The sequence below is a fragment of the Necator americanus genome, chromosome III, assembly GCF_031761385.1.
Source record: "Necator americanus strain Aroian chromosome III, whole genome shotgun sequence".
NCBI classification, from domain to species: domain Eukaryota; kingdom Metazoa; phylum Nematoda; class Chromadorea; order Rhabditida; family Ancylostomatidae; genus Necator; species Necator americanus.
Window position 1 is genome coordinate 12422917 of NC_087373.1, and position 24879 is coordinate 12447795.

The window sequence follows — 24879 nt, forward strand, 5'->3', positions numbered from 1 at the left end:
ATTAAGAACTTATCCTTGTCGGAATTTAAGCTAAATCCACAAAAACGAAAACACGAAAATCCACAAATGAATGTGGTTTCTTTTACCAAATAAGTTAAGATAAAAAGTATGAATATGGGCAAATTGCAGTAGTTTCCCGTCTAAATAAAGAATTCATTTAGGATAAAATTGATAGTTCTAATGAGAATTCTTGGCAAAACATAGCGATTTCTCTCCCTAAGCACAAGTGGTTGGTTATCTCTGTGCTCACCGTTCATGCTGTAGCTGAAACGATAAGCCTAAAAATTCAAGGAAATTTTTTTGAATGGAAAAAGACGCAGCACTTTGTTAGAAGTCGATGTACAATACTATCACATGATTATTGTTAGTGCAATATGCAAGAGGATCAATGGAGAAATAGAAGAAAAAAAAACCTAATCAAATGGGACCCTCTAGATGAATGACAAGAAAGTTGGAATAATAACGCGGTGAACACGAATCAGACATGAAACATCACACAAAAATACACACAAAAAGTGAGGTGTAGATGTGAATTTCTGCAGAAATCCAACTGCAGAAAACTTGTACAGAGAAACGGACATTGAGACATAACAGACTCTACTCGATAGTTCACTAGAGTTCAAGAAACGGGTCAGGTACTCCCATATATATCACAGAAAATAACACATCAAAGCACAGTCATCAAATCAATCAATCAATTGCCGTCAGAGCACGATCAGAGATGAACCACGGTTTCTTCATTTCTTTCTTATTACATTTACTCGCATAAATTCTTCTGGGGATTCTTTTGCCTCGTTCAAGTACGATTCCCATGAAAACTATGGCTTTTTGCAAGGATTGTGTATCATCAATCAAAATGACCCATGTATAAATGAGATTGAGATAATTTGTAGATATATGAAAGCAGTACGGTACAAAGAATTTTCAGCTACGATAACACACATCGACAACAGCCACCACGTTTTCGTTTTGAAAGCGAGTCTGAAAAAAAAAACATCAGATCATTTCAACAGTAAAACACTGGAAAAAAATGCTCAATAGTTTTTCCTTTTAGTAAAATACGTCCAAGTTCAGCAGCATTTGCAAGCGAGAAGAAAATTCTAGAACAAAACAACTCTACATATTCTTCTTCGTTTCTTCGTTCTTTGCAACAAAAATCACATTTACAGCATATCCACACAATAAACATTTTTGAAGCAACAATAGAAAAATTTGGATCTACAGTAATCTTAAGAACACCAGAAACAAATAACAGAAATAATCGAGCGTGAACCATGATTGCAACGATTTTCTATTAGGTTGTAAATTTAGGTTGTAAAACTAGTTAAGTAGCAATACTACAAGTGAAATCCATAAGACAGCAACTAATTAAACAAATTCTGCAATAAATCCATCAAATGGAGTCTCTTTAATTTAAATTCAAGGCAATAAATTTTGCTACAACTCTACTCTAACTTCGTATATTACTAGTGAAACGTTTTAGACCATCCTATGACTAGTCAGCGCCATCATAGCTCATCGAATAATTAATTATACGGTACGTCATCCCTCGATGACGTCGCTGAGTGCATGCTCTGCTTAAGTGCCCACGCAAGCTTCTTAGTACTAGACAACATTCCCCATGCTCTGAATCCGCTCGTGGTGAGACACCATAAAAGTGGATAAATGTAATAGGCTTGGCCATAAATATGGTACTCGTGATCGTTTCAAGAAGATATGCATGCTCATTCAATAATCTGCAGCAACTTGCACTCCTCACAGGACCCGCTTGAAGCCAATCCCATAAAATGGGTGTGAATCAACATTGAAATGATTGTTTTTGGCGAAAGAACGAACAGAAAAATTACTCAGCAAAACTACGTAATAACGGAATCAACTCTACTCCCAACACATCCGGAACCTTATAACTTTCCTACGTAACGCAGAGTACTACGCAAGCTCGATAGAATAACTGTGTACATACTCATGTGTGCCCGTCCGGGTGCGATGCGTATTTGAGGTCAGGGCAGAAAAAAGAACTCCGTGCCAAGCAGAGAACGAGCGTGTGTTGCAACAAACGCGTCGCATCCACCCGGATGAACAAATTTTGCGTCGACTGTACATAATACGTCGTGACAAGACCATTTCGTATAAAAAGATTACCAGTAGATCACAGCAAATCTATCAGCTATGGAAAAACAATTATTGAGGAAAACACTTCAAAAAGATTAATTTATCATAGAGTTATTTAAAAGAATTAAAATCCTGAAAAAGTCTACTGTTTCTCGAAGAAGCTCAACAACTACCTCTTCTTACTATTGAGGAGAAAGAGAAAAAGAAACACCACGTCAACTCACCATTAGAATTTGGTTCTGGTAAATTTTCTCGTGTTACAAGATGCATTACGGTGGTCTTCCCTTGTGGTAAATTTAATGCGTTGAGAGTGACGGAACCGTGTAGAAACCGTCCATGATAAATAAGCTTCAGCATCGATGCTGACTCCACTTTTTCATCAGCCCATTCTGAAACGAAAATACTGCTTAGAATTTCACTTTTTATGCTATTTCAATAACATTCCAACTGATTATATGCAAGTAAAAATATGGAATGCAATTAGATGGCGACAAACGCTTTAGAACCTGAATAAATAAGAAGTAAAACATTTTTTTTAGATGCAGTATAAGAAAAACTATAAGAATACTCGAAATTAATCACGCTGCAGGTGTTTCTCACTTTAACGAAATAGGTTTAATGATGAAGCACAAAAGTGCAATTAGAAGAAAAATATCCCCTATTACTGTAATAGTCATCTATTTTCGGTAGAACAGTTGCGTACAATAGCTACCGCTTTCCGATTTCAATTCCCCTCTTATCCCTAATCGACTCCCTCATTTTCTTGCACTTTTGTGGCTTTCCAAAGTTTTCTACGTACACTGGTGTAACCGATCAAAGAGATAGTCAGAACTAGAGCAAGCGTGAATTCAAAAAAGAAGTGAAACTACTAAGGTTAGAAATTATTGCCTGTAGTCCAGAAAACTTGGTGCAAACTCAACAGCTCTCAGATACAAACGGTTTGCGATAGTTACAAATGAATGAAGTTACAAATGAAGAAAGGGAATTTCGCTACAGTTTTTTCGAGTAGGTGTTTTGCTTCTGAACAACAAATTTGATGAGAAACTTATGGAACTCTCTTGGGCATCCAGCTGCTTTCGACAATATTAACCTGTGACACTAAAAACTAAACTCAAAGGCATTAAAAGTACAATTTCTAACCAAAAAGCAGTTCCTCTCCAAAAACGTGCACATCGCGTAATAACGTATAGAAAACTAAAGCCATTTGCCGAGAACTCAGCCCCCAAACTTTTATAAATACAAAATTCGACGAAACAATCCCCTTATGTGGTTTCCTTGGTTACAAGTGGATAACATTATTATGCGAATGTCATGCAAAAACTCATTTTGTTCCATGTAACTGCAAACAATCCGACTTGAGAATTCTCATTATTCAGAGGCTTTGAGACAGCTGTGTTGTATCAGATGAATGAAAATTATGGGAACGCTCCTGAACCTGATCCATGAAAGACCGGTTCTACGATAGTTGTAATACTGTAGCTGAGCTACATAGGTCGGTTCATTTTGCGTGCCTGTCACAGATACTACTTTAGTGGCTGCCAAATGGCCCCCCTACGCATTTTGTTTTTATATTGAAGGAAGAGAAAACTCTAAGAATGGCGCAGCAGTTACGGGCATAAATGGTTGGTTGAGCGCTCTAATTGTCTCTCACGAACTGGAGCCGGGCCTGGAACCCTGACTAGTTCTATGTGTATTTCGCAGCAATGGCACTGCTAATCCACAACCTCCAAAATAGCACATGTGCCATCGTTGTGTTTTGAGCAGCACATATACGTTCACGTTTCTCAGCAGATACAAATAAGCACAATAGGTTTCAGGAAAAATAAAAAAAAACGTAAAGAAATTTCCAACCTGGAATTTTATTAAAAAGAGCCTTTGATCTCTACGCATAACCTGACGCAAGCCATATTTATGTACAGCAAACAATTAATTATGCAGACATATGTCAATGGCAAAACGACGAAGGCAGAGAATTCTCCAACCCTTTTGAAAAAGAGTAAGCAAAATGTTTTAAAGTCATAGGAGTCACATAACATCATAAACGAATGGAACAAAAAAAGTTTATATTCTCGGACTTCAAGCAAACCACCAGTGTTCAAAAAATGGGTGCTAAGAAATTGAAGGAGAGAATTCGTACTAATTTTACGAAAACACCGGAATGTTTCATTCTTTTTGAACCACAGGAACTTAAGCCGAATTCCAACGGGAACCAACACTTATTAGTCAAAAGCAAGGAAAAAGGTTGTCATGTATGCAGCGAATGAATCAACTAGAAAATAATAGAGGACGATTGGGAAAGAGAAAAACTCTTTTGTTTTTCATTTTTCAAATCCTGCTTTATGGCCTTACCATAGAGTAAGAACCTTTAGAAATCAAAATATTAAACGTATTATTTTCGTCAACAAATTATTTTATTTTTGTGTCAATAATTTGGGCGAACACTAATTACTTTTAAAACGTTTGCAGAGTTCTCTACAGTAATTTCTTTGTTCTCTACTTTTTGCCTAATAACGACATACTCCCAACGTTGTTCTACGATTCACGAAAAAGGTGAAAAATCAGATGTCATTGATGGGTTTTACTACCAATGTACAGCAAAAAATTCAAACCCGAACCAGCTTTAAGACATCACCCATCAATTCGCCTTTTTCCACAACTTTTTCTCTTTTGTTCAAGGTGATTACCGAAAATCACCATCAATCATCGGATTTCGACCAGCTTCTATGTTTTTCGTGCCTATGATGACTCACACAGCGTTTCCCACGTAATACCGATTTTACAGTACGAAAGAATATGTCTGCTTTTTCTGGATTTCACTTCTTCCGGAAGGTCATCAAGCTTGGTAGTTTAATCCCATGTGGAGATTTATACTGTCCCATAAACATAAACGTTCAAAACAACTATCCCATTCTGCTACACTATTTTTCTAGGTTGGGTTTAATTAAGGTAAATGATAGATGGGAAAATAAATCAGACAGTATTCGTCGAATATATTCAACCAGACAACTTCAATTGGGCACGAACTGACTGAGAGGAAGTGTGTGTTATGCAAAGAAAGAACGCGAGCTGTGCCATGTGCGTCGTGGTCACTCGGCGGAACACGTCCGGCGCAAACTGTGGAGACGAAGGTCACCTTTTCTCTTATGGTCTCACAAGTATTCAAGAATTCCAAACGGTATGACCGTTTGAGAGCAACAAAAATAGAGTGACGGACATTACGAGATCATTCTTTCTCAAATCGGATAATTACATAACCTTTTAAATACGTCTTAAACAATAAATTTTGTTTAAAAAAATAATGGTTGATCCCCATAGCTTAGGAGTTTTCACCGTCACTTAACCTTTGTCATAGCCACTCATAGTTTTTAACATGTTTATTTGTAGGCGCCTTTATAAAGAGTAAGCAGAGTGTGCTTTCTACTCCAAATTAAAATATTTCGCCCCAATTTAACAGTCATTTCTTGATCCTGTCATTATTTCTTTAGCTTTTTCTTTTCTTTAGCTTCCGCAACTGATACTTGTATAATGATCACTCTTCAGGATCGCTCAAAACTTCAAGTGTTTCACTTGTATTTCACTCGTAACCACTTCATCAAATGCATCGTTCGAGATAAATGTTGCTGTGCAAAACTTGGTCTTGACCGTATTTCCAAGGAGAACCAGAAATTTCGAAGAAACAACTACCTGCTAAAGGACGACAACGGTGTCGTTCTACTATATGAATAAAGTTGTACTCATAACGGAATAGTTATTAAACAGGGAAGACTGGAAGTTTTTTTCAAATACCCAAAAACTAAAAGCTGTGTTCTATTTTGAGCACACGGTAAACAAAACTTTTGGGAGTCTAGTTCTAAAATCCGATAACGATTGTTCGTTGTTTTGGGATTATCAAGAGAGGGAATTCGTAAAATGTTCATTCATGTGTATTTCCTAAACTTTTCCACTTCAAAAAATTGATACGAAATTATGTCAGGGCGGCATACATTTTTCATAGTTTTATTTAGTTCATTGTTGAGTTAGGACATGCACTCCATCTGTCTGTGCCTGCCGCTCACGTGAAAGATGAATTATCTCGTCGCCACTACAGATTTAAAGCAAACGTTTTTCACTGAACACTATTAAACGTGATTCTAATCAGCTAATCACCACTAATTGGACGAAACTCCAAGATAAAATTTCAATGAAACTTTTGAATACAAAGAGAAGTCCTGAAATATCATCAACATCAAGTCTTCAAACAAACACACCAACTAAAACCTAGAATTTCGAAGCAAAATTTGTCATTGGTGCAGAATAGTCTTTAACTTTCTTCACAAGCAATTTCGGAGGCATTGCTTAGAACTACGTCCACAGATGCGAAAGTCGGGACCGGTGCTCCGACCCCCTTCACTTTTGGACGGTTGACGAAAGGACCCCTCCATTTTTCGAAGCGATCCTTATCAGTTGAGTTGCACCCCATGAGCTAGACCCCCTTCACTTGTGGAGGTTCCGGCTCCTCACTATCGCACCTATGACTACGTCAACACAGAAATTTAATTCCTTGCCGAAAAAAAAAATTATAAACACTTCGGGAATGTCATTTCACTCCCACATCAGTAATGTTTACATGTGTTTAGACACAGCAAACGTAGTATAATCTAGCCGTTAATCCTAGACATAAACATTTGTCAAGACTTACGACTAATTTCACGATAATACGGCGATGAACCAAAGAAACTTCAAGGTTGAAAACACCGATGTGACGAAACATGACAGTGGAAAAAAAATGTAACAGGATTCACCTTTCGGCCACTGTTCGAAGACTTTTTGTGTGACTTCGTGCGCCGGTGTGAGCGGATGGAATTGGAATTCGTGCGTTCTACCGCTCACAAGGATAAGCCGCAGTGTGACCTGAAAAATGAGGATTTTACATGCAAGCGCAATTACTCGAAAATTTTCTGTTTATTATGCAGACATCGCATAGTTCTGTGATTACTAGTGCCCTCATATAACATATTGAGGAGGTGGCCCCATAGAGCCAGTGCATCTAGCACATATAAGTAATAGAACACGTTCAGGTACAGAGGTACGCTACTATTGTATTCTAAGCCAAACATTATTAAAATACAATGGACCTTGGAAAAAAAAAACATCTTTCGAATAATGACTAATATAAAACGACTGAAGAACAGTGCTGAAAGGCTTGCGACATTAATATCGCAGGCAAATATGAACAAATATTGCAAATACTCTAATCTATAGCAAACGAATAGACACAGATGAAATATTTGTGTTATATAAAAGTACAAGGTTACCAGTGACTGAAAAAATTACATTATATTATCGTAATGTACGAAAGTTACTTATGTAAACAGTAAGCAAACAACAACTGAATATAGCCTGATCACTTGGTAAACCGTATGATTCTTGTACCATTCTTCTAAACTATCCTATTACAGAATCCCATTTTAGAAATTCTAGACTTGAATCTAGAATGAATTATTTTTGACATGTGGAATGCAGCAGCAGCCTCTAACAATTTCCCACCAAGCTACCACTTTAATCAGCGCTGAATGGCAAAGCAATTTGTGCAAATCCTAAATAAATCCAAACATGATCTGGTTTCACGATTGTACAGTGGCGTTTGTTTCGTTCTGCGTAATTATCTAAGAGAGTGAAAACGTCACATCGTGCACATACCTCTGTAAGCAGTGAAAATGATAGTTACAGTGTCTACACTCACAACACAATGCCTATGCTCTTCGTAACCTAGAATGCGAAGCACGACAAGCTTGTGGGGATTTACGAAAAAAAATACTTGCAATGATAGCGAAGGTCGAGTTAATCGTTTGCGTGGGTAACCATAAATAAGAAAACGAACATAGCATCAGAATAGAAAATGAAGAATACCGTGAAAATTTCTGCAAACAGCGCAATTCTTCATAGAAATAAACTGTTCATTCATCTGTAAATATTAAAACGGAGATATGATGATCTCGCGCTCACTCAGATATGATTTCAATTTGAACTTTGCGCCGAGTGCTGGTACCCATCAAAAAAAAAACCTTAATTCCATACTAGACCGCCTACAGTCGAGTCAAGTCGACGTGACTTGTGGTGCAATTGCACTAAAGGTGGGAACATCGGCAACTCCAAGCAGGTCACGTCGTCATGTTGAATGTTCCACAGCATCATTTCGAAAATACCCGTTTACTCCATATTGTACCACAAGTCAACACATTATGAACCAACTATATATTGAAGGGAATGCATCGTAATTTTGTTCAAAATGCGCTTGCGAGACAGAATCGATGTCAAATTCGTGGGCACTTCTTGGACGACAGGCGTAAAAAGTCAAAAATTGGGTCATTTCCTCAGCTGTCATTAGTTAATTACGCAATGAATCTCAATTAGTCTGTCGGATATAGAATTCCAGCCTTTGTATATAGATAATTCCTAAAAGAAATTATCTATATACAAAGACTGGGTAAAATGTAGTTGGGGGGAGGTCACTCAGTGGCGCTCTTATTACTCGAACTAAATAATTAAATCAATCGGGGCCCTAAGACCTAACCTTAGAATTAGTCTTAGAGCGTCTATGACATGTAAGCTAAAGTTACTAAGACAAAAAAATAAGTTAGAGCGCCGAGAAATAAGAGCCCTTTCCCCCACTAAATTTTCCCCCAAAGACTGACTTTGATTTCGACTTATTATTAGTTACTGAGAAAGCGTGGATGGCCGCACTAAATACTCCAAGGCGTGTTAATGATCCGTATGATGCTCCAAATATGATCCAAATGTGATGAATAGAACTTTCTATATTTCGTACTACTTGAACAGTTTCAAATGACCGTTGAATGTCTAAGTTTCCCTCGATACATGTAGACGAAAACAGGCATAATGTGGACGAGTTCGAGCGCCGCTGTGCAAACATGATCGAATAGGAGAGCGTAGAACGATAGATACTAGGTGAACGGAACCGTAACGAGAGTGTGATTATTAATTAGATGCAGATCGATCATGTTACAACACTTAATATGTATGAATAAAAGCTTGTTATTCCAATGAAGACAAGAAATTTATTAGGAAACAAACATAGGAAAGTAAAACAAAATCAGACATTTCTCTTTTCGTATTTGATTTCCATAATGAGACCATACATCAACACAACAACCGTCTAAAGAATTAACTCGTAGTTATGGAAATTGGCAACAGATTTGCTCGTGGAGGAATGAAAGATTATTTGAAAGGATGTCACAACCTGGTCATATTCAGTGGACAGCTTTTCAAAATAAACGATTGATCTGCAAAAAGTACGCAATTCAATCCTATACGCATCATAGAACAAAGGCATTTTGGAGGTTCCTCATGCAATAAAACATGAATTGCTTTGTCCTTGGTTGATTTCTAGGAAGAAATACACTACGGCGAACAATAGTAATTTGAAAAGGTTTAAAGGAATATGCGTTCCTTATTTCCTCTTCCTTTTTCTTCTTTTGCGCCACGTAAGCTGACCAAATAAGAGAGACCAATCCACGCTACAACAAAAAAAAAGCAAGCGAAATTAAGAACCCCTACTTCTATTTATTTATCTATTTATTCGAAAAAGTTTTAATTTATTCGAATCTACCGTTCTGCTCATAACAGTTTTTATAACGTAGAAAACGCACATATTTGGTTCCAAACAACACATTATTATGCTATAATCTATTTTATTTGGAATGTAATGCTGTCCTTATGAGGGAAGGAATATGAGGTCGCATTAAAAGAAACAGAACTAATACTCGATTTCCAACTATTTTTTGGTGTTTTTTTTTTCGCTTTCCCCTCTAATACGTACGCTATTCCCTTATAATTTGTTAAATGGACCGAACTATAGCTAGGAAAACAACAGCGGCCAAGTCTCGCCCCGAACTAGCTCATCGTACAAAACGGGTTCAAATTTTGGGATCAAAGTCAATGAAAATACTTTCCAGGCCTGCGCAGAGTAAGCTCAATAGGATTCGAGACACGCGGGATACCTTGAAGGTCAGTTTAGAGGTTGGAACACAAAAATCAGTTTATTTTGGTAAGAAAGGTCGGCTGGTTGCTGAATTTCATGTCCTAAAGTGTTAAAATTCACATTTTTGACATTAGAGGCTTTTTTCGTATTCATAAGGCATCACTGACAGGAATCGAGGTTTCAGATTTGATATAGTCTCCTAAAAGAGACAAAAGGACACACATTGCGACCTACTGTCGATCGTTTGACAACAGTGGTTGTTTGATCTTATGGTTTGAAGTGTTTGAGAACAGGTTGTTCAACTTCATGGGTTGAACTGTTATTTCTCAGCCCAACCCTTACTGTATGACCTTGATAGCAGAACACTTTGACAGCAATTCCTAGCAACAGATGATAATGTAGAGTTGTTTGGCTGAATGTAACCACAAATGTTTACTCTACACTACATGACCTCAACGGCACACGACAACAACACACGATGAAATCAACGGAGCTCATGGATTCGCATGCATACAAATACACGCACGAAAATATGCGTTACCGAGTAAAACGAAAACAATAGCAATGAGATCTGAGATCACTTACATTTTCAGACGTTGGAGATGAGTCCTTCGATCCCTTACTGCTCATCGGCGAATAGTTCAAAACTGAAATCACATGGATTTAATAACAGATGTATATCTAGCGGAGGCGAGATTTTAGTGGCTGCGAATAATTGCCCTAATTAGCAGCCTGCGCGGAATATTGATTGAGGCGCGAGTGTTGTAGTGGGCGAGCTACGACGAGAGGAGACGAGATGCCGGGACGAAATCAAATCCCAAAAGGGATATGTGCGAGTGTGTTGGCGTATGAGGGATGATGGACGGAAATACGGCAACCCTAACTTCTCAAATACTACAGTTCCGAATTCAAAATAAAACAAAATCCTGGGTAAAAGAGGTGTTCTGAGGAATAGTCTTAGTTGACAACTTCCATGTTTATTTTTATCGCTCCTGCCAGCATAAATTCATCACTTTAAGGTTGCTACACGCTCCACAACCAGTTGCTAGAGTGCCCCGTCAATTGCTCACATAGCGTACACATATGCGTATTACATGACAATGCTCACTGTTCTCCATGGGACCCATTTAAAAAATCGCCAAAAAGCTGACGAAGACCGTGGTATTGACTCGCCGAGAGTGAACAAATAAACAAATGCATCGCCACCTTGAATCGGGCCCTCAAAACGTACCAAGTTCAGCAGGTTAACTCCTTCTAATACGATAACGATGCGAAAGAGTGACAAACACTGCCAATTAGCACGTGAATGTTGTTGTTTTCTGCTATTTGTGCAAACAATTTCAGCTCTGATAGTTGAAACAAAGGTAGAAACAAAGGTAGACAGAGTGTAGAATATAAATCTTATTCAAAAATGTCATCACAATTGTCACAGGAATTTTTCTGAAGAAGAGCAGCAGAAGCAAAAAGAGGCGAACCGTGGCAAAAGGACCGTAATCTGCGGAAAATCGACAGGTAAGAGTGGGGAATAACGTTTCATTCCTGAGAACTGCAAAAAAAGGGTTCAGATTTCGCATTGGTCCTTTTTGAGCGTTCAAACGTTCTTCGTAGTGCGAACTTGAAAATCCACATTCTATACATCTTATTAAATTATTAAGATCCCAACAACAATGGGAAAGAAAGAACTGTAGCTCGCATGATAGCGCAACAAGAAATCGGAAGATAAAACCTTTGCAGAAGTATTTGAAATATTCATTCGCGAAGGAAAAAAACTGCACCAAAGAACCATACAGTTACCTAGACCTAAAATTGGCAGTAAACAGAAAATCTGTGTCTCCGCACACGTACTCCGCAAGGGAGGCTGCAGGAGTTTTTCTGAAGAAGAGCAGCAGAAGCAAAAAGAGGCGAACCGCGGCAAAAGGACCGTCTGCGGAAAATCGACAGGTAAGGGTGTGGAAAATACAGCGGAGTCAAAATGACCTAAAACCTGGTGAAATTGCGTGAGCGGTTACGTCCGAAATAGCGTGATGGGACTCTCGCAAAAGTCTTCCAGTCCGATAGGAAAAGGTCCCATCCCGACGTTAAGCGCTTACGCAGGTGCACCAGATCTGTTTTTGAAAAGAATGTAGGTCACATCCCATTTTTTATCACTTCAAAAAAAAATCTTCGGGAATTCCTCCACTCATGCTCAGAGATGATGATGATGAAAATGTTCAGGATTCTTTTTGAGAAAAAAGAAGAACAATGATACTTAAAACCGAAATATGAGTAGCAAAAAAGTATTCAGTGATGTTCCTAACCTGACCCCATGCATGCGTTAGCAGATTTGCCAAGTAGCCTAAGTAGTTACAAAAATGTTTGTGTTGGAATTCGAATAATGTCTAAGGAATGTAAATTTGGTCTTCAGATTTCCCAAATTTTTAACTGAAGAAGGATGGTTGCATGTATCTATTCTTGACTTTATTTGTTGCTTTTTTTCGAATGAAAATCAATTTATGATCGAAGAATTGTAGTCGAAGTTCAAAATGAAACCAATCGATTAAATCTGAGGACCATGGTGATAGTTACCGTGTTGTTGCTCCAAATGAAGCATTCAAGTTGCATACTTTTTACTTTTCACAATAAAATGTTCAGCAAGTTCTCGAACGATGCAAAATCGATGTTTTCATGTTGATAGGTCAGTCATTTCATTCATGTCATTTTAGAAAACGGAACTGTTCCTTCACAACGTGCGATGTAAATGAGATTTGTGTTGCGAATGAAGGACCTTTCGGACACTAATGGCGGTTCTAAGTGAGTTCTAAGTTTCAATCTAAGATTTCATGCAGAATGCGATCAAGGTGTGAGTTCATCCACAGGTAACACTAACATTCCAACTTACACCATATTCGCAGAAAAAAAAGAAACTTCACAATTTTGATAAAGAGCTTCTTTCAAATTTCTCCGGTATGGGAAAGTTGTGATTGAATCGCCACAACAAAAACTGTGATATTTAGTGAAGGAGTGATTGGCTGAGCAATTCTAAGCTGCGGTCATTTTCAATCGATAGCAAGACGCTTCAACATTAGCAACCGCACACACTAGTTCTACATGTGTGGTGCGAATGCACCACACATCTGGAATCTTCGGGTCGACGGTACAAAGGTAATATTGAGAGTCAAATCTGAGCAAAAACTTTCGGGAACAAGACACATTGTGAGAATGAAAGCGTCTCTAAGCCCTAATAGCCTTGGTGACTTATGTAATAGGCTACTTTAACAGCCATTCCTAATGGAAAAGATATTCTGAGATATTCCCAAACGAAAGAAAAACGTTGGGAGAAAGCAAAAGTGCCGATAGCGATCTTGAATAGAATAACCAGAAAGTCACGATTGATCGATACACTTTAGAGATAGACTAATAGAAAAAAAACATGACGCATAACATTTCCATATGGTGGCCAATCCAATAGCAATAGTGGAAGGAGACTGGACTCATTTACATCTAAGAGGCCTGACCAAGCAATACTCAAGAGCGATGCCTATGCAAATCTGAAAAAAAAACGAGAGTAATAAGTGGAAATTTATAGCTGCAACCACGGAATACGGTAGGATTCTGTGCAGGCTCCCTAATGTCCCATACTTATACTGCGACAGAAACATTATTTTATTCTACAAATTATTCTCAGGTGGGAATTATTTAGAATATTTTTGCACGGATGGAGTCTGGCCTTACATGTGTTCAGAAAACATACATTAAGCTATCTTATTAATCTGAAAACATGAACATTTGGGAGGTGCGAATGGTGAGTTACGTAAGCTGTTGTGTTTCCATGCAACCAATTAACTGGATTTATAATCCTGACTACAGAACGCTTCATTTGCCTATAGGAGATCGATATTTGCATACAGCCATAATGCAAGGTGGTGTCCATAAATTACTAGGCACTACTCTAACATCACTACCTATCCACCTTAACCTCGACGAGAAAAAAAGAAACATGCAGAAGATCTAGGGCATAGACGTTCAGCATGAACGGTGTTCCTCAATCCTTTCTCTATCGACATCGATTTCGGCAAAGACAAAGGTGGTTTTCGAAAGTGCTGATCACGAATACGATAAGCACATCTCATTCGGAAATTGATTTTGATTGATTTTCTTAATCCAAACTGAATTTTTGATATTTCATTATTTCATATAGTTTGTATTTGATACTTTGCGATAATTTAGTGTTCTGAAGTGCTCACCCATACAAATATTCATTGGAATTGAAATCGAGGGGGAAGTTGAAGGGTCGGTCATGCTTGTGACCAGTCTCCCAAATCTTTCCTTATGTTGTTCAAAGTAAGTTCTCAGGCCAGCGACAACTATTTTTCCCAAAGTAAAATCCATAAAATAAGGATAAAAGCTAGAAATTTTCAAAAACATAGATGGATCTCTCCTAGATGATCCGTTTTCAGATGAAGATGGATCTAGGATGGAGTCCATGACCCAACGAAACGGCGTTAATTGCAAGGACAAGAACAGGAAGATACTACCATACCATGTGCGGAAATATGCAATCGTGTACGAGCAGCGCTAATTGGATTTGGCACTCATCCACCGATATGACATTTTTAAAAATCAAATCCTTACTTTTTGGATCTCTATCCGATAAATAAGTAGATTCAGATTAGTAGAAGATGACAGCGCTTTAAATGCGCAGCAACCAGCCAACAGCAGTAATATAGAGTTCGTTTCCAACGCGCGACGAGGTCAATGAGGGATCGCCACGCAGGTGGAGGAGGTAGAGGAGCGCCCGAACACACGACACACGTACAAATCACCGGTATTGATCGACCGGAGTAATCTCGCCCTAGCCTTGTGTTCTCACTTCGTCATGGAATTCACCACAAAGCTGAGCAACAGCAGCAACAGCGGCCACCAGGATCAGCTGACGACGTCGTGTGAATGCGTGTGTGTATGTGTGTGGCGGTGTAAGTATGCGTGTGTATGTGCAGGCGGCAATCGATCCACTCGCGGATGTAGTGATGAAGGCGTGGCTTGTGGTGGCGGTCATACATTTAGCGGAACACCTCACTAAACACAGAGACGCAGAGAGTTTCCACCAATCGATGTGTGTCAATGTGTGAATGAGTGCTAATTAGGTTTTACGCTACTTATTGAAGCAAAAATTTATTGGATGTTCGTTGTAAAGCAAACTTTGAAATATCAGGACTGAAGACTTTATTCTTGTGCACACAAAGAGACCACACGTTTCATAAATATTTGTTACAAGTGTTACACCAGTATAATCCACACAAACTACTTCCACAACTTCTTTATCGACATGTTTTTCTCAGAATCTTTCTGCATCACCTGAAAAAAAGAATATTAAAGATAGCCATTGCTTAACAGACATACATAAAACTCAATTACATAATCGAAGCAGCAGTATGAAAAAAACTTATAGAAAAATAAGCACTCTGTGAAAGCTGTGAATAGATTTTTTCACGAAAGGAATCCATCATCTCACAAATCTCTGCTGTCTGCTTTTCACGATCAGGGAAAATGGTCCTACGGGAGGACAGCTTCAACATTTGGCAGCTTTCTTTGTTGTGAAAATTTGTTTTAGAAGAATTGTTCAGGATAGCAAAAGTGAAAGCAATCATAAAGTATTGTCATCACGTAGGTAACAAATGTCCTTAACGCGATTCCCAAACTCCACTACAAAGCGCTTGTTTAAAACACCTTCCAATCCTGCGAGTGTAATTTTGACACAAGGGGATACTAGGAAAAAAAAGAGATCTTTTAACGTTAATATGAATCGCAAAAAATGCGAAAGACCGAGCAAGGCCAAGAACAAGTGTGAAAAAGTCACTTATTTGAGGAATTATCATCGAAACAAAGTAAGACTTCGCTCGAAAACAGCTGGAATGAATCCACTCGCAGTAATGAATACATAATTCTCATCTCAAGTTAAAAAGGTTGATGTATCAAATAGTTCTGGGTGAACATCTGGTCAGGAATAGTATTCAAATAGTTCTGGATGAACATCTAGTCAGGAATACAGTGAAAACTATGCTCCTAAAGCTAGTTAAGAATGCTTCTTCGCGTCCACTTTTCAAAAAAAAAGTGACCTTTCCCTTGAAATAAGCAAAAGATTAGAACCTTGCTTAAAGATAGAAGAAGCAGACCGAGGTAGTCACTTCTTCGAGGACAGCCTTTTAATTTGTTACCACCTTTCAAGGATCCATTGACAAGCGACAGGAGTTGGTCCACACGAAAAAGAGGAAAAGTGCTGCAAAAATTGTCGCAAGAAACTGGTTTCGAAAGTAGGTTTTCGAGAAAGTCACCTATTAAATAACCTTGCGTACATAACATTGTACGTGTTGTTGAGAACAAAATTCAATGATTGGACCCCCAACGAAGGAAAGCCGTTTCTTTTCTGCTGCTTTCTTTTCTTTCCTACCTTTCTATCGCAATGGAGCTGCAGAAATAATTGTTTGTATGACTTTCTCGAAACTAATGCAAACTTGCTCATTCAGTTCAGAATCGGTAGCTTGATTCCGCTAAACGCCAAACGATGATGGATCTCAATCTAGATGCAGTTTAAATGGCAAAAGACATATTTGAGAACAATGCATGTGCTCGCAATACAGACAAAATCTGAGAAACGAAGATTTTTGAGGCTCACGGCTTCAAAGAAAACTTTGGCCCTTCAAAATCCAATCAAAGAGTCAAAACTTGGATTATGATTGTGAAGGAATGAAGTCAATGGTTCTAAATGAATCTACTACGCCGAGTCCCAAAACAGGCTAAGAAAAAGCCTGTGACCAGAACCTGTGAAAAGACAGCTGAGGCTTGACTGATAGAAGTTAAACTTCTGCTATTGGTTGATATGCATCCCCATTACCCTTCTCGGTTCAATGTTCAAGGTCCACTTAGTTTGGTGCGGTAATGGTTAGTTCTGAAGAAATAACTCCGCCACCTCATCTTTTCGCTTGGCAAATATCTTATAACACTGAGACAGCTATGCATGTCAAGCGCACGACACGAAATGTGTGCAAAAGGCATCCTATATTGTGAAATCAAGAGTACATAGACGAAGGAAATTTGGGAAAATGAAGAGCTCAAATACTGAGGCTACGAGGAAGCTCACCGAATTTCGTAGAGAAAAATCAGCAGCCTTATTTCAAACTTTTTTCTTAGAAATTACAGCGATCCTTAGTGGTAGCGAATACATTCGAAGTGATTACATCCACGCGATCATGCTTTATAATAACGCGCTTAGTCCATGATGTGTGCGTGTGTTTGTCTGTGTGTCACGAAAATACTTTATAATGATGCAAACTCTGCACTGGTGACGCCCCTAACCATCGCCATGCACCTGATAGGCGAGCACTCCACCTTTTATTTATTATCCAAAGTTATGTGGCGATCTATGTTGGCTTTGATAAGGCAAGTTAGTTTTTCTCATATGTTAGTGAGGGTAAATAAACTTTTATGTGAATGTATACTCCCAAATTTGCAAACTATCATGCTAAATAATAAAGGGCTTATTCTATCACGTGTGTGCGTCTGTGTTTACGCGTGTCTCAGTCAAGAAATTCCAAAAAGAGAGAGGATAGTATTGCATCGGTTTGGTGCGCTGGAGCCCCAACGCGGTACAATTGGGTAAGACGGGTCCTACGGCGTCGAATTCGTGCCCCGGAGCTGTAAAATGGGGTGGGACGGGTCCCATGGAGTCGGAATGGTGCGCCGGTGCCATAAAAACATAGAGTGGAGAGAGGCGGTTTCACTGCGTCGGATTGGTGCGCGTGAGCCCCAAGGCAGTAGAATGGGTTTCTATGATTCCTTCACATATCTATTTCCCAGCACGTCTCCCTAACGCTGATAACATCCTTTTTTCAAAAGAAGGAAACACATGTGTGAACGGCTGCTTAAATACGATACATAATAGCCAACAGTTTACGCGATCTGACGTAGAACGTTATTTTTTACCACTGATGATATCAATGGTGATATTCACGATATTAGTGATATTCACGTCATTTCATGTTAGCACATCATTCTTTGCTAACAGCTGAAAACGGGGGAACTCATACCTTGAATAACGTTTCCAAATTGTGGAGATTTGAGGCAAACATAGATGTAAAATCAAGTTTGATTGTTCTCCAAATATAGAACTGACGCGCTTAGGGAAAAACCATAAAATCTTACATCTATGCTTGAATTTTTGGGTTAAAAAAATTGAAGAAAGCGTTGATAGAAAAAGCAATTCTAATTTTACAAGAAATGTCGCTACTGTTATTTCTTATTGATCAGTGAAGGCGAGCGAAGAGAACACCAAAAAAGCCTGAAGTCCGGCTTTAGCCGGACGTTCAGTCTGGTTTAGAGATAATTGTAATCTCCCGTCTTTCAGAATAAAATCAAGCGATCCAAAAAAACCACTCATCTGTTCGCGGATATGGTTTTTGCAAGGTTCAAGATGCACACCCCATCTCAAATTTCTTAGAAAATGAAAATGCTTTCAAACTTTTTGAAGCTAAAAAAACAAGGCGACTAACATTACACCGTCTTCATTTTTACCACCAATAGGATCTTTCAACATGGTCTACAACACCCTCCAACACTATATGATTACAATGGCAACAGGACATATGTTCAGATATTCCTAGTGTGAACTTTTTTAATCCTTGTTATTTCCAATTTCCACCTGTTACAGTAATTTCATAACAGTCAATAGAACTGGTTCCTAACTAGAATATTTCGAGCAGTTAAATCTCTCAAAAACCACAAAATATATGGCTTTATAAAAGTGACTCGCCTTTCCAACAGCCATTTCGAAATCTTCCTGAGTTACATGGATACGTCGCTCACGAAGAGCAAACATGCCAGCTTCCGTACAAACTGCCTGAAAATCAATCAATGTGATGTGTTCCAGGTCGAAAAAAAAATAAGAACTCCAAATACTCACCTTCACTTCAGCTCCACTAGCCCCGGGGATTGCTTCGGCTATTTTTCTCATATTAATTCCCCGCATCAGATTCATCTTACGAGAGTGAATCTTGAGGATGTCAGCTCGGGCTTTTTCGTCAGGAGCAGGGAATTCTATCTAGAACACAACTGTGTTTGCTACATTTCAGAACAAGTGAACAGAATAGGTACCTTTCTATCAATTCTACCCGGGCGAAGAAGAGCAGGATCCAGAATATCGATCCTATTGGTTGCCATAATAACCTAACAAATTGATTCTGTCAGAAATGATGTTGAATTAGTATCACCATCTCTGATTAAGGATAAAGTGTCTGGCGTCGATCAATCCGCTTGGGATGCGCCAGTATCTCTGATAAAACCTAATATTTCCTCGAGACCGTGAGCCGGAGAACTTACCTTTATATTCTTGGTCGCTTCAAAGCCGTCTAGCTGATTCAACAGTTCAAGCATAGTTCTCTGTACCTCCGAATCACCACCGCTAAATGAAGATATAACAAGAAGGAACTGTGGAGTGCTCGCCATGGAAAAAGTGTCATTTTGTGAAAGCAACACATCAATGTGCCAGAATAAGCATGCGCAATGAAGCTTGACTATTAATTCAGTCCATATGAACGCAAATCTTCCTCGTGTTCGAACTGGCAGTTCCCCTTTAAAACCAAACGAGCAAAACGCGAAAAATACTGACTTAGTTTTGATAATGAAGCTAATGCACTGCACAGTTTCCTTAAACAGTGTTAGAAAAAAGGCTACAAAGCAGATACCTAGATCCTTCAACACGACTTGATCCAATGGAATCGATCTCGTCCATGAAAATAATCGAAGGAGCATGTTCTCTAGCCATCACAAACAACTCGCGCACCTTTAAATTTCATGGTAAATGTCACATGATCTCTTTTTTTCGTAACTGCTATTTTTTATTCTTTCTTTGTTTATTGCAAAAAAGTAACTGTAAATTTTCCAGAAGCTCTGAATCCGACACAAATGATTGTGCAAAAAACCGAATTTTCAAATTTTATGAAGAGTGATGTTAGTCGAGAAAAAAAAGCCTTGTTAAAAACACACCTCAAAGGGGAATATTTACGTCACATATTTCCCCTTCACAGGAATTTGTCAGGTTAGGACACTCAAAAATTGTCAATACTGCCATGTCTACTATAATGCAGTCTTTAGAAAGAGCGATTATATCGACTTCGAGAATTAATTTATGTTGCTATGATAATCGTCTTCTGAATGACTCATTTCCGTCAAAATATCTACGTCGATTATTGTACTTGGTATTTTCTTTAATCCGAAAAAAGGAAGAAACAATAGAGACATACTTAACATTTCCAAGTATCACTGGATATTAGTGTATACTATTATTAGAAGTCTTCTAGTAGCAGTATACACTGGCACTGTTATTCGAAGAGTACCAGTGATCACAAAAGTTATCTAGAGATATGCAGTCGCTGACGACTTCGAAAAAAAAAAACAGATTGCGTTTAAAGGTGTCAATATATGATGACACATGGGGTAGTTTATACTAAGTAAAGATCTCAGAAAGTCTAATCAAACTAAATTTTAAGCATAAATCCTACAGTACATAGACAAAAGCACACCGAACATATGAAAGGATCCTTGATGAATTTTGACGTGATTTCCTTTTAACTTTAAAATTTAGTTCAGCTGTAATATTTCCTCGCTCAACATATAATTCTGAACAAAAGCCCACCATTCTTGCTCCTTCGCCGATGAATTTCTGTACAAGTTCTGAACCTGACACCCGAATGAATGTACATTCAGTATGGTGGGCTACCGCTCTAGCGAGTAGAGTTTTTCCAGTTCCTGGAGGTCCGTACAACAGGACACCCTTTGGTTGAGCGATTCCAAGAGCTTCAAACAATTCGGGGTGCTTCACTGGTAGCTCTATCACCTTTAAAAAGAAGCGCTGCATTTTATAAGAACATTTGGACCACAAGAATTTTGAAAACCGCCACACGAAGGTGAGGTAAAAGGCAGAAAAACAACCGTTGTTGATAATCTGTAGTCTCACTTCTTTAATTTCTTTGATCTGCTTATCCAGACCTCCAATCATCTCATAAGTCGAATCTGGCACTTTCTCTACCATCATAAGTGAAACAAGAGGATCGACCTACAAAGTGAAAAAAAGGACAAATGAACGCAAGAATATAGAGATGGAAATAAAATAAAATCTAAAAGAACATAGAAAGTACCTTGTTTGGCAAGATTTTGTGAAGAGCATAACTGTCAGCGCGGAGTGCAACGCGGCAACCAGCGTTGATAGTAGCAACTTCGATTCCCTTATCCACATCTACCACATACTTTCCTTCGGGGTGCACCTTAAAAAATACATTATTATAAGTCGGGAAACAAGTCCAACAAGAGAAGAAATGAGAAGATCACAAAACATTACCTTGACTAAAACTTTCTTCTTGTCCATAGCTTTGCTCACCTCTCCAACGTAGCTTCCTTGCTCGTGAAGTTGCTGTAGTTCTTCCTTGAGCATACGAACCTGAAGAACAAACTGCTCACTTTGCTGAATCAATACAACAAAGCTTAGCTATTCAGCCCTGGTATACTCTTTCCAGCAAATTACGACTAAATGAGTAGTAGACCTTACTAACCTTATGCGAAAACCACTAACAAGAAAATTACTACGGTTTTGTTGATAGCAGTGGCAACATATCTCGCAATCCTAACTTCGATTACGAAAAAAAAGTCCAATTTCTTTCAGTTCTGCTCATACAATCGATAGTCGGAGCCACTGCACCGATCTCTTTCACTTTTGGATGGTTGGCGAAGGGATCCTCATCACCTGAGCTGCACTCCATGAGCTAGACCCCCTTCATCTGAGGAGGGTCCGGGTACTCGAAATCGCACTCTTTCATACCACCTCCTCCGTCACCTTGTTCGCTGTTCAGCTGTAACTGCATGTATAGGTGCGATAGCGAGAAGATCCTCCTCGGATGAAGGGGGTTCAGCCATGGGGTGCAGCTCAGTGAAGGGGGTCCTTTCGCCAGCCGTTTAAAAGCGAAGAAGGTCAAAGCACCGGCTCCAACTATCGCATTTATATCTGTTATTGAGGTTTTAAGAAATACAGGAACTCAGGAGAAAATTAAAGAAAAGGAGCAAACGAGTAGTATCTATTCCTATCTGGTACAGTGAGCTGCATAGGTGTACGATCCAGTATGACCCAAATCAATAAACAACAATGAGCAAAACATCGAGAGAGAATCCACTTGATAAGATATACTTTTCATTTTCTCTAAACCTTATGTAGAGAAGATCGATAGAACAGCACAAGGAACTTCTCCGTTTTCAATTCTACCACGAGATCAAGCTCTTTCCTTATCACTACAATGTGACACCTCTAAAAGAGACTATCCTTGTCAAAAAAGAATACCTAACGTCAGTTATGGTCGTCGGTCGTTGTTGTTTCTTCTCTGATTGCGCTTCGTAATTCAATAAGAATGTAATGTGCTGCCTATTCGGACAAACTAGAAGACACGAAACGGCATATCTTTTCTCGAAATTCGAATCAATGAAGAGACCACATTCAGTTGCAACTTTTCTTTTATTAAAGTTGACTAACACTCCAGCATCTATAATTTGGAACAGAAGACACAACTACTAACCTTGGAGTTCAGCTCATTACGCTGTGCTTGAAGACGTAAAACATTCTGGTTCTTCTCTAACACTTTCTGCTGAAATGCAGGAACATTTTTGAAAAAAGTATCCGTCCACAAATCGGCTTTAATAATGAACAGCTTTGAAGCCCACCTGAGCCTCATCAATTTTCGTCTTGAAGTAATTTCTCAATGATTGTTCATCAGCGGTGTTTTGTGACTCCAGTGGGGCAGCTACGGCCGCACTTCCTGCCGGAGGAGCCATAAGCTGAACAGATTCTCCTAGTTGATTTGAAAATGGTAGCTTATCATAATCATAAACGAGCAACTTATCAAAAGGAGAAATCCTCTATGATGAGAAGGAGATTCTCTTCTCTACTAGTATTTTTGAATTATGGTCAAAAGGGGACAATTCGAGAATTCAGTGATTTCCTTCAACAGCTGGCAATTACTTCGATCATAAACTCATAGGTCTATCAGAGAGTTATCAACGAGGATTTAACTAGGATTAAGTTGTTGTACAAGCAAGAGATGTAAATCGAAATCTCCTAAATCCGAAAGAAAAAGAAGATAAACCTTTGTGACATGCAGAGTATCGGTAATCAAATGCGTAGTAAGAAGCGTTGCCTCTATACGGACACTTACAAGCTTTAACAGTGTTTCAAACGTAAATACGTAACTACGTCTCAAGTAAAACGCTCTCGAAAGAGAAAAAGACATACACAAAAATCACCCGAAGACCCCAGGAGAAACGCTTTGGCTCCAAAAGTCTATACACCTAAACCTTCGGAGCAGAACCATATGAAAGTAAACTAAACAATTCCAAAAGAAGAGAGGACCAATTCTCCCCACCATGAAGCATTTGTGATGACAAAAATTCCTCCGTGTGACAAACTATCACGAATTTCTTCGCGTTTTTCATGAATTGGAGCGCAGACACCAGCAGAGAACGAGGGATAACGTTTACAGAGGAGACGGAGCACGATAGGCTAAAATACCCGCCCTATACTGGACGAGTTATCGCTTACCCCTCTTGGTTTTTTAACCATTACGCGCCACATACGAGCATCGGGTTGGTGTGACCTACTTCAGTGTGAGGTTTGTGCTGTTGTGATGCGGCGTTAGTCATTCCGTCTTCTATCTTTCTATGGAGTTCACATTAATGCCATCTTATAGTCGTCTTCCGTGCATTTTGACACCAATTTGTCCGTTTCCTGCAATTTCGGACCTGAAGCTATCGATTTGGAGGAAATAACGACTAGCAGCTCATTTGGCTTTAAAAAAAAGCTAGTTTTCTTCTCAAAAGGTTGCGGTCACCTTATTCCGACTACCCGAGGAGATTTCCACTCAAAAATGCCATTTCTACGTTGGGATGCCTTCTCCTCACACAAGTCAGGGTGGAGTGCTGCTTTCGCTTGGATGAAAATCCCACTTCGCAGGAGAAATCAATTCCAGGCTGGAATTCTGTCACTCAGCTCGTCCTCCGACACTTCTTCGTTCGTGGCCGTCATTTCGCTACAAGCTCTTGTACAATGTTCTACCTCGAGACATCGATCATCCGGATGACGTCGGCCACCACAGAGCCGATCGATAGTGCGTCCTGCGACGATTTCGACTATGTAGGCGTTATTTTCGTGTTGGCACGTAGCCAAGCGCGTGACTCCCGCCCGAGTGACGCTTTCTACAGTCAGGACGGTGCCTCATTGACCTCATCAGTCCTTCTAGTAGTGCTCTGCTTCACTTTTGCTGTTTCACCACCAATATCGAAACCAAGGGAGCTTGTTCCTATGTGACTCATCCAATGTCTTCGTACAGATCTACATGTATTGTAACCGGCAAGTTTTTATGCCGATAGGGATTTTCGGAAAGAAGGATGTCAGCTTCCTGGAGGATCAGCTTCTGGGTCCTTCAAGATACAACTTCTTATTTCTCAAAGGGTCAAATAAGTATTGAGTAAATGTTAGTACGTCACGCAGCACTTTGATTCTGGGAAATTCTCCTGAGATTTCTGCTCGTTTCTAAGAGTTTAGATTCCATTCTTGGGGAGGTTTCTTCACTTCATCTCGGAAAATGCAGCATTTAGACCAATTCTTCTATAAGTCTTTCACAAAGTTTGGTTTTCTCTCCACTTGACGAGTCAAAGTAAATTGGTATTATTTTCTTTGCCCAGATAATTTGATCATCTCGAAATTATTAGCAGTTGCC

At 39.1% G+C, this 24879-nt stretch overlaps 2 protein-coding genes across 4 annotated transcripts; one reads left to right on the forward strand and one right to left on the reverse strand.

Moving 5' to 3' along the window:
• Window positions 1–928: 928 nt before the first annotated feature.
• RB195_009371 (uncharacterized protein) lies at window positions 929–22939 on the reverse strand (the record flags this gene model as incomplete). 3 transcript variants are annotated; one of them, XM_064189901.1, is made up of 17 exons in its annotated part: window positions 929–981; window positions 2337–2501; window positions 6894–7002; window positions 10679–10740; window positions 14705–14715; window positions 15387–15427; window positions 18879–18965; window positions 19029–19166; window positions 19220–19291; window positions 19445–19526; window positions 19810–19907; window positions 20760–20960; window positions 21081–21179; window positions 21262–21387; window positions 21462–21560; window positions 22684–22752; window positions 22829–22939. In XM_064189901.1, the coding sequence occupies 17 exons, from the start codon at window positions 22937–22939 to the stop codon at window positions 929–931; spliced, it is 1623 nt and encodes a 540-aa protein (XP_064047482.1). The 3 variants fall into 3 exon arrangements, with proteins under 3 accessions (XP_064047482.1, XP_064047483.1, XP_064047484.1); XM_064189900.1 differs by lacking the exons at window positions 929–981; window positions 2337–2501; window positions 6894–7002; window positions 10679–10740; window positions 14705–14715 and having other exon boundaries at window positions 15374–15427; XM_064189899.1 differs by lacking the exons at window positions 14705–14715; window positions 15387–15427; window positions 18879–18965; ... (8 more) ...; window positions 22684–22752; window positions 22829–22939 and having other exon boundaries at window positions 10679–10723.
• A 1267-nt stretch (window positions 22940–24206) lies between these two features.
• RB195_009372 (uncharacterized protein) lies at window positions 24207–24467 on the forward strand (the record flags this gene model as incomplete). Its single annotated transcript, XM_064189902.1, has 1 exon — window positions 24207–24467. The coding sequence occupies one exon, from the start codon at window positions 24207–24209 to the stop codon at window positions 24465–24467; it is 261 nt and encodes an 86-aa protein (XP_064047485.1).
• Window positions 24468–24879: the final 412 nt, after the last annotated feature.